The 16,435-nt window shown below is 32.5% G+C and overlaps 1 protein-coding gene across 1 annotated transcript in view; it reads left to right on the top strand.

The window, feature by feature from the left end:
- Positions 1–16,435, top strand: part of LOC143232088 (glutamate-gated chloride channel-like) — a 164,188-nt gene that overhangs the window by 62,674 nt on the left and 85,079 nt on the right. Inside the window, exons 2-3 of the mRNA XM_076467158.1 lie at positions 8,545–8,670; positions 14,486–14,589. Coding sequence (XP_076323273.1) covers positions 8,591–8,670; positions 14,486–14,589 — 184 coding nt within the window. The 5' untranslated portion in view covers positions 8,545–8,590. The remainder of the gene's footprint in view (positions 1–8,544; positions 8,671–14,485; positions 14,590–16,435) is intronic.

Here is a 16,435-nt window from a genome sequence, read left to right as displayed (position 1 = left end):
CACATAATATATGTATTGCTTCATAAAAATATGGCCCGACACCAAACATGCTCGCCCTTTCAGCCGTGGGGCGTTATAATGTTACTGTCAATCCCACTATTTGTTTGTAAAAAGAATAGCCCAACAGTTGGTGGTGGATGATGACTAGCTGCCTTCCCTCTAGTCTTACACTGCTAAATTACGGACGGTAGGGTAGATAGTTCTCCTGTAGCTTTGTGCGGAATTAAAAATCAAACAAACAGAAAAATATAAATATTGTGTTTAAGCCTGCAATGATAGTGTTCACGTTATAAACAATTTTTGTGGTACGTTCAGAAGTTAAACCGGAAATTATAAGTAAACCATTATTCCTTTAGACTCAACTATGATAGCAGAACGTAGTAATAGTTTGTATTAATAATTGTTATCTTTCGAATTTCAGCATAATTATATCTTTTTATTTTCCCCTATTTTTCGTTTTAAACAAGCAATAAATAAAAAAGTGTACGTGTATTTTAATAAGCGTTCTGTTTTACTTCAAAATTTTTATGCCTAGTGATAGAGCTAAAGAACTGAGTAGAAAGAACCTAGTTAGGTCGTAAATTTAAATTTTACGCAAATTTTGAAAAGATTTTCTCAACAATATTGTAAGCGGTTGTTTAGATTTTCTCTCAAAATAACTATTCTTTGAAACCGATATTTAACGTTGTTTTTCACCTTCAGAGCTACATTATTATAAAGGTTTATTTTTCAGAAATCAATGCCACTTATAACTATCTAATAAATTTATGTAGTTTAACAATAGAAACACCTGTAATGCGAAACACAAGGTTTCAATGATAAATTTTCTTATAACATAATTTAAAGCGATAATCCTCGAAATTTTAGTAACTTAAAATTTTAGGTGTGTTTTTTCTTATAACAAAGCCACCTCAGGCTATCTGCTCAGCCCACCGAGGGGAATCGAACCGTTGATTTTAGCGTTGCAAATCCGGAGACATGCCGTTGTACTAGCAGGAGGCCTATATAAAATTTTGTAAAGAATGTTTCCAGCATAATATTATTTCTGGCTAAATCTTGAAAAAAATTCATCTGAGCAGAGATTTAGAAATTAACTCAGTTGTGGCTTGTTTTAATTCGTTTTGCTTTGTTCTCTCATCGATTTAATTTTTTGCTTACAATAAAACTTTAAGTTTCTTTTAATTTTTTTGTACATCAAACAATTTAAACTACTTGCATTTTGTGACAAAATCTGGTATTTTTATTTTTTTACCTTAGCGAAAGATATGCATCAAATTCTCTTTTTTTTATCGTTACTTAGAGTAATAATCACGAATCTAAGAATAAAATCTTTATTAGTAATTTGTTTAAATATCTATCTCAACAAAACTGGGAAAAACTGAATCGTTAGAATAAAGTAGGCCCGGCATGGCCAGGTGGGTTAAGGCGTGCGACTCGTAACCTGAGGATCGCGGATTCGCGTTCCCGTCGCGCCAAACATGCTCGCCCTCTCAGCCATGGGGGCGTTATAATATAACGGTCAATCCCACTATTCGTTGGTAAAAGATCAGCCCAAGAGTTTCGGTGGGCGGTGATGACTAGGCCTTCCCTCTAGTCTTACACTGCTAAATTAGGGACGGCTAGCACAGATAGCCCTCAAGTAGCTTTGCGCGAAATTCAATAAACAAAAAAAACATTAATAAAGTAAAATAAATGAGTATGGATAATGTTCATCAAACTGGAATCAAATAATGTTAAACATATTACAGAAAATTTTCACAGCCACAATAAGTAAAGGATGGATTAAAGTAAAACGATAAAGTTTGTTTACACAAATAATAAATCCATCTAAAATTTAAGATGTTCGAAATAGCCATCAATATTATTTATGCACGTCTGACATCTATCGACGTAAATACATAATTTTTTTATATCTTTACTGGGGGCTTGTCATGAGCAATCTTAATTTTAGAATAATGTATAGCAAATAGATTACTAAAAGCTAAAGTATATTCATTATGAGAGCTGCTCTCTAAGTACTTTATATTATGTAACAGAAAACAAGTCATACATATAATATTCATGTGCTATATAACCTCACTTTTCTAGACAAGATAAGTCACTAGAATAAGTTTACTCACGACCAACACTGCTTAAAATTACAAAAATCACTTACACAGGTTCGTTCATCACTGGCACTAATCACAATCACTAAATCGCTTGCATAAGTTCGTTTGTCACTGGCACTAGTGACAAGCACAAAAATCACTTCCACAAGTTCGTCCATCAATAGCACTGTTTACAATCACAGAATTACGCGCAAAATTTTTTTCATCTTTGGCACTATTAAAAAATTTCAAAGTAACTTTTACATATAAAAATAAACTATTTATTTTTATCAAAAAAAAAATCTCTCAGTATCATTTAATGCGTCTTAAAAAATATCGTGTTGAACTACAACAATAGTCCCCTGCGTTTATCATCAACAACGTACGCACGCTAAGTTGTAATTTTCCAATAACGAATGGAAGGTGTAAACGCTTTAGGCCGTGATTCATCAATAGTTAGCATAATTTTTAAGTTATAAGAATTTTGTATGTCAAAATGATTTGAATGTTTTATCGTCTAATTCCCCCAGGTTATCATAATTCTGATAATTAGAGTACTCTATTTGATTAAATTCTTGAAAACCGTGTTTTATCTTGTATATTTTCTAGGTACAAAAACTTACAGCTATAAAATAACCACGCGCTTTGGTCAGGACACAAATAACCCGATGTGTAGCTTTATGTTAAACAACAAACAAATAAAATCCGTTTAAAATAACGTACATGGTACATTCTATCACATATTTCATATTGTGCTCTAGAGACATGGTGAAAATGATACAATGAATATTTTTCGTTTTGTCGTTTTTTATATTATTTATTCATATTAAACTCTTTATTGTTCATTAGATGAAAACTACGCATTAGTATCATAATATATGGAATAATAACATCACTCAAAATTAATTCGCTGTTCGAAAACACGTGTATATACATTTGTGTTGTTTACTCCTTACTTGATGTTTATTGGCCTATTAGTAACAGAGTTTATGAATAATACATAATTGTTCAGTTAGTAACAATAGTAATTTCTGGTAATGCTGTATTGTCTATACAGTGATAATAGTGTCTTGTTAGTGCATATACTGCCCTTCATTGCATACGCCTTATGATAACGCTACTAATATTTAGATTAGCTTCGCGTTTTTTCTCTGCCTTAATGTCCTCAGAATGACAATTTACAAACTGAAGACGACCTGGAGACTTTCTACTTACCACTTGACCGACAATCTAGCTAGTGCATTAGACCATAAATTAGGCTTGGTATTAAACATCCTAATAACTACAATTGTAGCACAGCTGTACTAATGACTTGAAAGTTGAATTTGATGAGACCGTTGAAGTCACGTGATTTAAAGAACATGGAAATGTACCGTTCTGTAGAGTCGTTTAACTAAATTATCTTGCTTGTTTGCATAACGAACTCTGAATCGTAGCTTTACGCCCCAGTTATGGGTTATTTTTATATGGTCCACTTATGGGTGTTAATGCCATAACTCATTATTAAACATGCAAAACATTCTCATAAACCTCATGATTTTATTTTAAACAAGGAAAAATGGCACCGTTTCAAGTGTAAATATAACGAAATTAATGGACAGAAATATTTTATTACAAAACGTGTTTTTTGTTTGTTTTTGTTGGCTTTTTTGGGGTTGGGGTTCTCATGTGACTGAGGTGCAAGTAGAATACAGGGTAGAATATACCCAATATAGGGTAGTTTTGTTTCCGAAAAAAAATATTTTTACATATATTGGCAACTAAATAAAGAAATTTATAATATTAAAAATTTAAAAAATGTATCACATCAATAAGAAAAAATACTGTATGGCAGTGAACTTAAATATCAAACAGCTTCTACTAAATCAAAGAAACAAGACCTAAAAAGGTTTGAAGTAAAGCACAAATAAACTTTTTAAAGCGAAAGTTTCCTGTAAATTGCGACGTTCTGTTTATTTAATGTTATATATATGTGTGTGTGTGTATCTGTTTTGCTTGTTTGTTTTGAATTAAGCACAAAACCCCACAATGGGCTGGCTATCTGTGTATCAAAACCCGGTTTCTAGTGGTGTGAGTCCGCAGACGTGCCGCTGTGTTACTGAGGGGCGGGGGCACGTTTGTGTCTACCCGTAATAACGGTGTGTGGCTGCGTTGGAGATGAGTTTTGAAAATCTTTCTGACTACATTAATACCTTTAGAGCAAATAAAAACAGCAAAGTCTTCACTATCGAATTAAGAAAAAGTTTATAATTTTAATGTTTACGTTATCATTATGTAGGAAAATGATTTATAATTAGTAAGTAACATTCAAATGGTATTATATTCAAAACCTTCAATCTGTTTTCTACAAGTAAACATGTCCTCACGAAGAGTATCTGTGTTTTCTTATAGCAAAGCCACATTGGGCTATCTGCTGTGTCCACCGAGAGAAATCGAACCCCTTATTTTAGCGTTGTAAATCTGAAAACTTATCGCTGTCCCTGGGGAGGGGTCGTGAAGAACAAAGACAGAAACGTAAAATCCTTGTTAATAATGTGATTGGTTATTAACGTGACACTCTTCTGTCTTAAAGCTAATAATTAACTATATTTGACAAACTTTAAGGAGGTATGTCAGGCACCAATTTCCATACGAAAGACTCGGATTCCATTCATACAGAACTTGTATTAGTGTTGCATTTCATTTAATTTTCACATTACACATTACGACTGACAGAGAGCTACAAGTTATTCATAGTGAGGCTTATTACTCAGAATATGTAATAGGTAAAAGGCTGAAATTTTGTGGTTTTACAGCACAGTCTCGTTTATAAATATAATTAATACATATGTTTCGAACAATAGTAACCAGTTCAGATCAGAAACAAGTAATGTTTACTTTATATAATCCGCTCGTTGACTACCAATAGTTGAGTCCTTTAGCTGGAAGGTAAGTGATAGAGTTACGAGAAATTTGTTTTTTAACAAAACGTAGAGAATTTTTAAGAAAATAAAATATGCATTTTGTTTCTATATTTTCTTCTGAAACATCTTCATATCGACACAAAAACTACCGGGAAACATACAACCGAAATCATAATAATACCATTAGTGTTATAATATCACCACCCACAAAGATAAACTGAATATAAAAATATTCAATAACGTTGTGTGATCATTACATATAAAACTAGAAATTTCAGGTCATCCCTTGTGTAATGTTCGATTTTAGGTTCAGAAAAAAAGAGAGGATTTCAAACACTTTTAATGTTATTTAATCAATAATGTATGTTCCATTATTATTAATTACTTCTTGCTAACGATTCACAAGCTTCTGAATGCCACTTCTATAAAAATTTTGGGGTTTGGAGGAAAAGAATGTAGAGAGGGTAGTTTTGATATCTTCATGTATTCCAATCTCTTTTCCATCAAGATAGTTCTGCAAACTTCGGAATATATAATAATCAGATGGATCAAGGTCTGGAGAATAAGGAGGATGTGGAAGTTTTCCCCAGTCTAGCTCTTCAATATTTTGCAGATGTGATCCTTGCTGTATGGGGCCATGCATTCTGGTGTAACACAACACCTTTGCGATTGATCAGAGCAGGCCTCTTTTCTTTCAGTGTAACATTCAAGCGCTCTAACAATAGAAATCTGATGTAATCGTTACACTGAGTGGCAGCAACTCAAAGTGGATCACACCAACAATATCCCACCAAACGCTTAACAAGACATTCCTCGGGTGGAAATACATTTTGGGCTGTGCTATTGCCAGTTTACCTGCACTGAGTCATTGTCTGAGGCGCTTAACATTTTTATAATATATCTATTTTTCATCTTCAGTCACTAACCTGTCCAAAAAAGGTGAGTTACGTTTAAAAGAGTGCAGAGAAGTGCAAATGTTCACACTTGCTCTAAGGTTGACTTCTGTCAAATTGGGGGGGGACCCATTTTCCACGTTTTGATACCTTTCAAAGCTGTTGTAGATGACGGCGAACTGTTAAATGGGTTGAATTAAGCTTCTGTGTCAGTTCTTCAACTGTTACCTCACAATCTTCATCAAGTGCAGCCAGTTGCAAGTCATCATTAAACTCAACAGGACGACCTGAACATGGCACATCACTTAAGCTGTAGTATCCTGACCAGAACTTCTTAAACCGCCTTCGACGTTTTCTTTCATTGAGAGACTGCACCATAAACATCTTGAACGTTGTGTGTAGTTTCTGCTGCACTATTGCCTTTTTCAAACTCAAAAAGCATTATATGTCTAATGTGCTTCTCAGACACATCCATCTTCATAAGGGTTTATTTGATTAAAGATCTGAAAAAGTGGAGTTGGGTTAGTTTCTTTTATTTGTCTGAATATTTTTATACACGTCCTACTACACATTTTAGTCATTAAAGCCTTTTACAAAGACAGAAATGATGATGCACTTTCTGTATTAAATTTTCGAACATTACTATGGGATGACCTGATACCAATATAATTCAAGGAAAAAGTTACGTAATGATACATGAGGCAAAAAATTTAAGCCATATTACCAGATTATCCAAGAAAAATATTGTAATAACCTATTGATAGATTTGCCTGTAAAATCTGTAAAATCAACCCAAAATAAAATCTTATAAATTTAACTTATTGTTTATGTTAATCAAGAATGGAATTATCAGCAGCTCGTGCAATAAAATCATCCTTTCGGTGAAACTCGAGCCTTTCAAACTAAAGTATATATTAAAATAATCTTCTAATAATAAAACATATGTCATTCTTTACATGTAGGCAACAGCTGTAAACGTTTATTTACAGAGTGACGACTGTATCAATACGCAGAGTGGGTTATAATGAATCCCCAAATAAAGGAAAGGAAACAACATAAGTGCATCAGTTTAACATCAAAGTATCATCAATGCACCTGTAAAAGAACAAATGTTTATAAAAAGTCGAATGAAAAAGATAAAAATAGATAACTTTTATTTTTATCTCTACTGGAGAGTTGGGACGACCCACGTATAGAGTTGATATGAAATTACCTGAAAAAGGCGCTTAAACATTCACTGTCTGAATAAAAATAATATGAACATTCCGTATAACACTGGACCTGACAAGAATGTTTTATATACAGTTTATAATATAATCTTCAATGGCTTTTAGAATACAGTATGACAGTCCTATATAACACTAGACCTGGCAAGAATGTTTTACACAAAGTTATTTATATAGCCTTCAACAGTTTATAGAATATTTCAAAGCATTTACTTCTATGGTTTCAGTTTGCACTGAAGAATTTTAGAGACATTTTTACATTTATTATCATTCTCTTTATTTACTGGCTGTTTTATTAAGCTGATATACCAAACATTTTCATACGTTTTCGAATATTTCTTTTATAATCTTTACCTTATATCAGTTTCTTTATTAAACCTTTGTACGATGTTATCGTTTTCAGATAATAGATATTATTACAAAATGTCAGGCTATTTATTTCATTCAGAAAAACGAGTTACTAATTAGAAAATAAAAGGTTTTTACCTTAAAGAAAATTAATGCATACAATGTTATTTCACGAAAGAGATCAGTTCTGGTTGTTGTAAATTGTATACACTATGCATTGTATAGAAGGTAATTCAGGATGATGAGAAACACTTGAAGTAAAAATGTATCCTGAATACTACTAGTAGGGTATTAAAACTTTAATTAAAATAAAGTACAGAACAACGTACCGACCTTCTTAGGTCATCTTCATATTAAGAAAGAAAATAATTGACCCCATAAAAGTATCTGTTGGCATTATTTGATGAACAGTTTCTTGTATTTCATTTCTTACGAATTTCGTTTTCTAATAAGAAATATTCGTTGAGCTATTTTTGTATTATTCACTAATAATACAATTATCAATTTTAGCTGGATACAATTTCCGGAACTTTGTTAACCAGTTCTGTTTACCTTCTCTTTTTCTATAAATACCAGTGGATTACGCAACATTATGCGTTACATTCGTTCCATTCTTTGTATATCGTTCTCTGTCATACCCTTGGTCGGAATCGACCATTACATTTTGAACTTGCATAGATGGATTTTAAACGTTCTTAAAAGACAAATATCCTTTGATTACTTCCTGTTTGTTTATTGTTTAAATTTAAAACATGCAGAAATGCGTTCATTTTTCAAGCCCATTCGCACAGGGTGTAAGATGTAATGTTCTTGCTTGTTCAGTCGTGTTGATTGTTTTTAACCCCACTAGGTTTTGTTTTATATAACGACAAATTAGAAATTTATATTAGTTATCTCTTCAAAATATCCTTAAGAAAAACAATTTATATTAAAGAAACGTCGAAATTCTAAACTTAACAATTACGACAAATGAGGATATAATATTTAATGATGATAACCATGCCAGGGTTGAAATATTGGTTGTTGTTACAGTTTCTTCTTTTTCGAATATATAGATATATATGTTTGTATGTATTTACTTTTTCAGATAACATTGGTATTTTGTGAACGTTATTGAGTGATTCATCCAGAAAATGAAGTTCAGCACGTGCAACAGATTAGATGGCGCTCTTGGACTCTGTCTCTTTTTGTTGTTGCTGGCAGACTGCGCTCGGTAAGTTAACTCAATTAGTTTGCCATTTCTCAAACCCTGGTAAACAAAACCTACGTAAGGCAATATAAACCTATCTATATAACGGAATCGAACACAATTAATAGAAACGTAATACTTTGTAAAGCGCTTAATTCTGACGAAACTGAACAGTGATCTGCGACGAAAGCTGAGAGAGTAGAAACCCCATATGTACCTTTAGTGGTATCATCTCAAAGTGACTAAAAGATACATATAATCAGCTCTGGATTAGCTAACTTACTGAGTCCAGTTCATCTCAGCTCTAGTGTACACCTTAGAAACTTTTTTATCGTAGTAAACTTGGCAATAATTATGGATCTGCCTCTTATTGCTGAAACTTTATAATGTACTAAGAGTACATATGGAAAAAATTAACTGCTTTAGTAAATCACCCCGGACATGTAGAGAAAAACAAATTATTTTACTTACTTTATAATTCCGATCTTATAAGATTTACTGTAACTGAAAATCTTTTTGTAAATAACAGCTAACCTTAACTTAGTATAAATTGTAATAATTATTTCGTTTTAAAGTTTCAAAAACTACGGGAACGTAATTGCGAAAATTTGTTTTTGTGGATGTCCTCTTAATCCAAACGTGTTATAAACTAATCATCGTGGCGTCTGTTGAGGTGTTGTTGGGTTTGTTGTTTTTTTCTGTAACCACTAAAGATAGTAAACATATTCTTGAGTAATTTGTTCCGGCGAAAATTTTGTTTTATTTTTGCAAATGGAGTTGCACGTAAGATTGTTGCTATATTTACCAAACAAAGACTCACAGCTTCAACCAAATGCTGATTCTTTATTTCTTTTCTAAGAGGTATTTGTAATGCTAGTTGTTTGAGGAAAGCTTGAGCTCCAATTTGCTCCAGCTGAGCCATGAATCTATATCAAACTACTTAGGAACGTTTCATGCTGAGATTCATTGAACTTAAGCTTACATAGTTTGAAGTCGATCAATGAAGAGGATCTAAAACACTGCATCTATCTACATTATCTTAAGCTTTTCCTATCATTCTCTACAGACAATATTGTCTTTTACTTGACCTCAATGGCCTTTAAGATAGGATCTTCGATATAATTGTCTGAGCTAGGATAATTAGGATATACGCGGATAACATAAATCAGAGAGTTTCTTAAACAAAGAAGCTAGTAATGTTTCAACTTTTTAAGAAGGAGTGTGTTATAATTAGCCATTCTATCCTCCTTATGTAACGTGTTTTCTGAGAATTATAACTGGCTAGATAAGAATAAGATTAATAACCTTTAATGTCGGGATAGGCATCAAACAATAATTTCTGATATTACTATACTTGTTCCAATAGAAACAAAAACTAAGCCTGGCATGGCCAGCTGGTTAGGGCGCTCGATTCGTAATCTGAGAGTCGCGGATTCGATTCCTCGTCACGCCAAATATGCTTGCCATTTCAGCCGTGAGAGCTTTATAATGTAGCGGTCAATCCCACTATTTGTTGGTAAAAGTTTAGCCCAAAAGTTGATGGTGGGTGGTGATGACCAGCTGTCTCCCATTTAGTCTTACATTACTAAATTAAGGACGGCTAGCCCTCGTGTAGCTTTGCGCGAAATTTAATAAATAAAACAAACAAAATTCACCAAATACCATATTTATTTGATAAGATATCAAATTAGCAGACATCACTCACAGAAGTATTCAAGAAACTCGCTTTAAAAGGCTTAAACAAAATTCCAAAATGAAAAGCTGTGATTAACATGGGTAAAAATTACGTATACTAATGGAAATAATTATGGTATACACATAAAGGAGCAACACACAAGGAACCTGGCACGGCCTAGTGGTTAGGGCGCTTGAATTACAATCTGCTGATCACGGAATCGAAACCTGTCGCTCAACACGATTGATATTTCTAGCCACGGAGACGTTATAATGTGGTGGTGACTATTTGCTATATCTGTATCCTGTCATTTACAAGTTAGAGATGCTTAAATGCAGAAAGTCCTTGAGTCGTTTTGTTCAAAATTCAACAAAGATAAAACAAAACATTAAGAACTACTGAAGACAACTAGAGGGTGAATTTATTACTGGTACAAAACATTATCACAGACAATAGAAAAGAAAATGCATAACACGTCCCACTATTCTAAGATTTCTGATTTACTCCATATTTTCATGGTCCCATAAATTTTATCAATGTATATTGTAGAATATTAATCCAAGTGCTCTATATTACTTCAACAATTTAGTAAAACTGATTGGTCATCTTTTGACCTCATCTATACGACTTCAAAACTTTTCACATCAGGACTTTGCGCAAGCCAAGCTATGGGTATGAGCGTTCCATTGGCTTTTTGACCTTCAAGATAATGTGTTACTAAATTTGTTTAATGATCAGGACTATAATATTGCTGGAAAATTAATATCCTTTCGATAATGCGTGTTTTTAACAGAATGCCACGATGGATTAGAATCTGCATGTATTGTCACCAGTCGGAGTATCATTAACTTTGGTTAAATTACATACATCATTGTGTGATGTAAGTATTTGTTCTGATCATACATTATGTTTCACTGTACATGCTCGAACTTTTCGTACGATAAATTCTTCTCACCAACAAATCGTTTTTGAACTTGGATTGGTCTGTAAACAGCGCAAGTCTCCATATTTACTGTTTTTGGGTCAATACCCATTTCAAAGTTTCGGCCAGGTTATCTCTTCTCAGCAGTGCTTATGAAACAGCTACACATACAGTTCGTGTTGGCCACATTCACAAGGTAACATTTGCACCTGTATTTATCACAGTAAAATCGTTGGTAAGATCTGTACTCTACCATCATCTACTTAAAAAAAGAAAAGAAAAACAACACCCAGAGATACTTAACATCAGTTTCGGTATTCCTCCTCGATCACTTTTATTATTGGCAGTGTTAATATCTTCTTCAAAAAGTGTTCTTGACTAGCCAAATCTTTGATTTTGCCTGCTTGCCATACAGTATTTCAGTCCTAAAACTATGAATGGACTACACTACTGTTAATAGAAATAGTATTACTATAATTTCACAAGCTTCCTATTGGTGTGCTACTTTCTGTTTGACTGGATGTCACTTAATCGCAGTGTAAATTATCAGACGTAACTCTACTCTATGCTTTTTAATTTCATATAATTAAATAACTAAAATTCCAATCGAATTTATTTTTATTATATCTATTCATCATCGTTCGCATAGTTGCTTTCGATAGTGCATGCATCATATATTATACACAAACAAATATGTGACATTCTTTTTCATTTATTTAAAAATTTCTCTTTTGAATGTTACGTATTACGTATGCCCACGTATGTATGATAAAAATATTATATTGAGTTATAAATGTTCTAAACAATAAGCTAGAGTAATTTGAAATTATTAAAAGGGGATTCGGGGAACTATAGCTTCCCAAAAATTTGCTTTAGCAATCCTAACCAGCGTATTCAATACGCTGGCAATGTACACATTTGTATCATGCTATAGTTGAGCGCTTGAATTTCAATATCTGTATTTTTTTTACAAAATACGGAATGAAAGTAGCTTCCTCTAAGGCGCTAATTTAATGTTTATAAATGTATTATGATATTATTCAAAAACTAAATCACTTAAAACAATTGGACATATAGCATTACATTAGTTTGTCATGAAGTGGTACAGTCAAACTATTGCCGCTCTATAAGCATTTACTGTTGGAAAACTAGTAAAGTTGAGGTAACTTTCTCTGATACTAATCTACTAAAATCGTCACTATATAATTACATACATAGAATACATATGCAACAAACTATCACTATGCAATTACATATAGAGAACACATATGCAACAAATTATCACTATACAATTACATACAGAGAACACATATGTAATAAATTATCACTATACAGTTACATACTAAAAGAAACTTCTAGTATATTTTATGAATGCTCTTTTATACAAGTGTTCAGTCACCTAGTGCGAGAATTTGTTTGTTTGTTTGTTTTGGAATTTCGCACAAAGCTACTCGAGGGCTATCTGTGCTAGCCGTGCCTAATTTAGCAGTGTAAGACTAGAGGGAAGGCAGCTAGTCATCACCACCCACCGCCAACTCTTGGGCTACTCTTTTACCAACGAATAGTGGGATTGACCGTCACATTATACACCCCCACGGCTGGGAGGGCGAGCATGTTTAGCGCTACGCGGGCGCGAACCCGCGACCCTCACATTACGAGTCGCACGCCTTACGCGCTTAGCCATGCCAGGCCTAGTGCTAGAACTTATGTACTGTTCAGTATAGTAAGATGTTTCATTTATTTTCAAGAAACGATGTTTTCAGTTTTTGAATTAAATCATTAAAATTATAAAAGATAAATTAATTCATGAATTAATTAGAAAATGCATGTTAATTAAATTTAAATATACATTCTACTTATCATTTTCTGTTTTTACACATTGAAATTGCTGACCTGAGGTGTTAATTTCGACCTTATCAGCTCGATAGCTAAGAATTTTCATGATATTTTCTTTAACATGCATATAAACAAAAACAAAAAAAAAACACTGACTTGCAGTACAAACTCAGACAAAAGTCATCAGGCTTCTATGAGCTAAATATCCAAAAAAGGCAAGTTAAAGTTACTTCCTCGCTCAACAATAAACTTAATATTATGATTATTGTTAAAGTTTAGACATTGTATGAAAAGCCCAGTTTGCTCCCTGGATTTAAGTATGGTGCAAAGTCATATATACAATGCCTATAGCATGGTTGTTTGATACCATTTGGTTATTAATGCAGCCATAATTTTCACGATGACATAACAAAAAATACTCTACTCATAAAGTTCCACTTTGAATACATTCTATTACAGTATCTATGAATGGTTTTGCTGTTGTTGTTTTAGTACACAACAATTCAATGTTAAAGCAAACCAAATGATTGTCTTCATCAAACCTTAAATCTTCAACTTCATTACAAAAATATTTTTTACTGTAAAATCATGAGATATATTGTATATTCTTCGAACCTGTGATACTTCATGATAACAAATATAACAATGATAACAATATTTTTTTACTATTGGCTTTACAGGAATTTTGTTAGGCCGTACATAGTACCAGCTTTCTAACCCTCTGGTTTTATTTTATGATGAATCTTTTCTGTTAATATGCTCTTGCTCTTTAACTTAAATTAAATGAAATCTACATCTGAGTTCTTGAATGTATTAGTCTAATGAACGACCTTCGAACTTTATTGATGTAATCAAATTTACCTTGTTTCCTTTATCAGTTTTTTATAACAATATATTTTTTATTTGAATCAAGATATCTAACAGCTTCATGTTTTTTGTTAGACTGTACTGTTTTCCATTCTTTAAGTAATATTTATTTATAGTTGATAAAACTGTACTACTTAGGTGTGTTTTAATAATACCAAAGATTTTATATAAGACGAAAAAACATAATGTCTTTCAAGTCTCTCCGCAAAAACTCAAAAACGGACACATAAGTATCAAAATGTAAACGATTTTGTTGCTACACCAGAGAGAAGACCACGTATTACTGCAGAAGACCACGTATTAGTGCAGAAGACCATGTATTAGTGCAGAAGACCACGTATTAGTGCAGAAGACCATGTATTAGCGCACGCTTTTCTATATTTCATTCAATTCATGTTACGATAATTAACTATTGTTTATTAAATTGTTTTTAATCAAGAAAGATATGGTGCATTATTTATTATTACACTAAAAGAAAGTAAACTTTATCGTCTTTATAAGATAAAAATTCCATCATTCCTTTTTTACTTTTTTTGTAGTGAAAAATCCAATTACCGACATATTGAAAAACAGGTGTTGGATAACATCATCGGACCCGGACGCTACGACAGCCGGATTCGACCCCATGGAATCAACAATACAGGTCAGGAAAAAAAATACTAAAGAACTTTCTTCTTATCTTACCCCATAACAGGCAAATCCTATACTATACACTCTCTTTAAGGCAGAAAATCGATTTTATATTAACTTTTGTCAAATATAGTAACACATAATATCCGATAGGTGAGCTCATGCTACATGATTGTCTTGTCATCATAGGATTTTATGCGACATTGGTTAATTTTATACCAGTAATTCACTTGAAGTTATTATCTGGCCATTGATGTGAGTCAGACAAAGATACATGTGTATGTGTACTTGTGTTCATGTAAACAGTGAACACAACAATAACTAAAACAGTATATTGGATTACGTAACTAACAACAAAATCGAGATTAGAAAACGTTTTACTGTGTTTCTTGATGTATTTATTAAAATTGAATTAATTATTAATCATGGATATAAAACTTAACAATGTGGTGTAAGTACAGAAAAAAAAACTGCTAAAACGCATTACGGAAGCAGATAATACCAGTTTTAAGATAATTAAAACCAGTACTTGTTGAACAGCGTTTAAATAAAGCTCAGTACCTGTCGGATAAAAATCTCTATTGTCACAGAATTACGCTGTTTATTGAATTCCTAAAAAAATACCCATTTATACTGAACATGGTTAGGTAAATAAATATAACTAGTTATAAAAGTTTCTGAACTGCCACATATTTTGTTAAACTATTCATCAATTATTAAAGCATTAGTATGATGTAGCAGTTGACTGACATTACTGATCACACTTAAACTGAGACTTTAACTGTAATATTTTATAGAGAGCTCATAAATACACCAAAGCACTTAAGCAAGAAACAATAAAATTACTATGCAGAAACAGAACAAAACAAAACACGAGCCCTTGTAAGTGGACTGCGTGCCCCACTCAGAGACTAGGATATTTATTGGATCAAATGTCAGGATATGTCATAAACTTTAACTTCGTTTCACTATATTCTCTCCCAACATATAAAAAGAACACAAGCACTTAAAATCATTGCTTCCAAGGGAAAGAACTAATAATATGATACTTATTCAACCTAATCCTCAACCCATATTCCATATAATGTCTATTTTTATTGCTCCAACTAAGATAGAACTGTAGTTACTGTGACAACAGTTTACGATTTGTGATTACCACGACAATGAATTGACTTATACGTATTACAGTAAGATAACATAATTATAGAAACAGAAAACTTGTGGGCTGCTACGAGGAAATATAAGAGCTTATGTAAGCAAAGAAGAAATTATTAGTAACAAGTATAAAGATCTAAGTATATAGGTTTCGACATTTTTAGTTCAAAGAATGCTCTAATGAGCCATATTTGCTCTTTATTTTACTTCTAAACTCTACCTTTTAAAATTATGTCATGTGAAAAACAGGTTAGTAAAGCAATTTGTTAACTTTATTCCAAAACTTCATAACGATGTACAAACATGCGGAATTCCATCAAGAATCTTCCATAAAACATTGAGCTACATATAGAATTTACTACTCAGAATAGCATTAGAGCATAAACTCCCTCTACACTTGTGAGAAGGAACTAATCAAGACGTCAGAGAAAGCTATCAAAAACTTTGCTAATCTTGTAAAAATATTCTGTTTTTCGCGTAAAACTGGTGGAGAACTTACTACCGTAATCATTTTATTACACTTTTAAATATCAGAATATTTAAATCATAAAATCTTTATAGAACCACGAGCGGTGGTGTTTTATTACAGTAAAGTGCAACTGTGAAGTCCACAAATTCTGTCCTTATCACGCTTTATAGCGTTTTTTAATGTGACATATTTTTTTTAATTCTGTGTAAAAGTTTGAAAGTGTTTAAATATTTAC

The sequence above is a fragment of the Tachypleus tridentatus genome, chromosome 11 (genome assembly GCF_004210375.1).
Source record: "Tachypleus tridentatus isolate NWPU-2018 chromosome 11, ASM421037v1, whole genome shotgun sequence".
Classification (NCBI taxonomy): domain Eukaryota; kingdom Metazoa; phylum Arthropoda; class Merostomata; order Xiphosura; family Limulidae; genus Tachypleus; species Tachypleus tridentatus.
The sequence above is the reverse complement of the archived record's forward strand: the minus strand, read 5'-3'. Positions and strand labels throughout refer to the sequence as shown.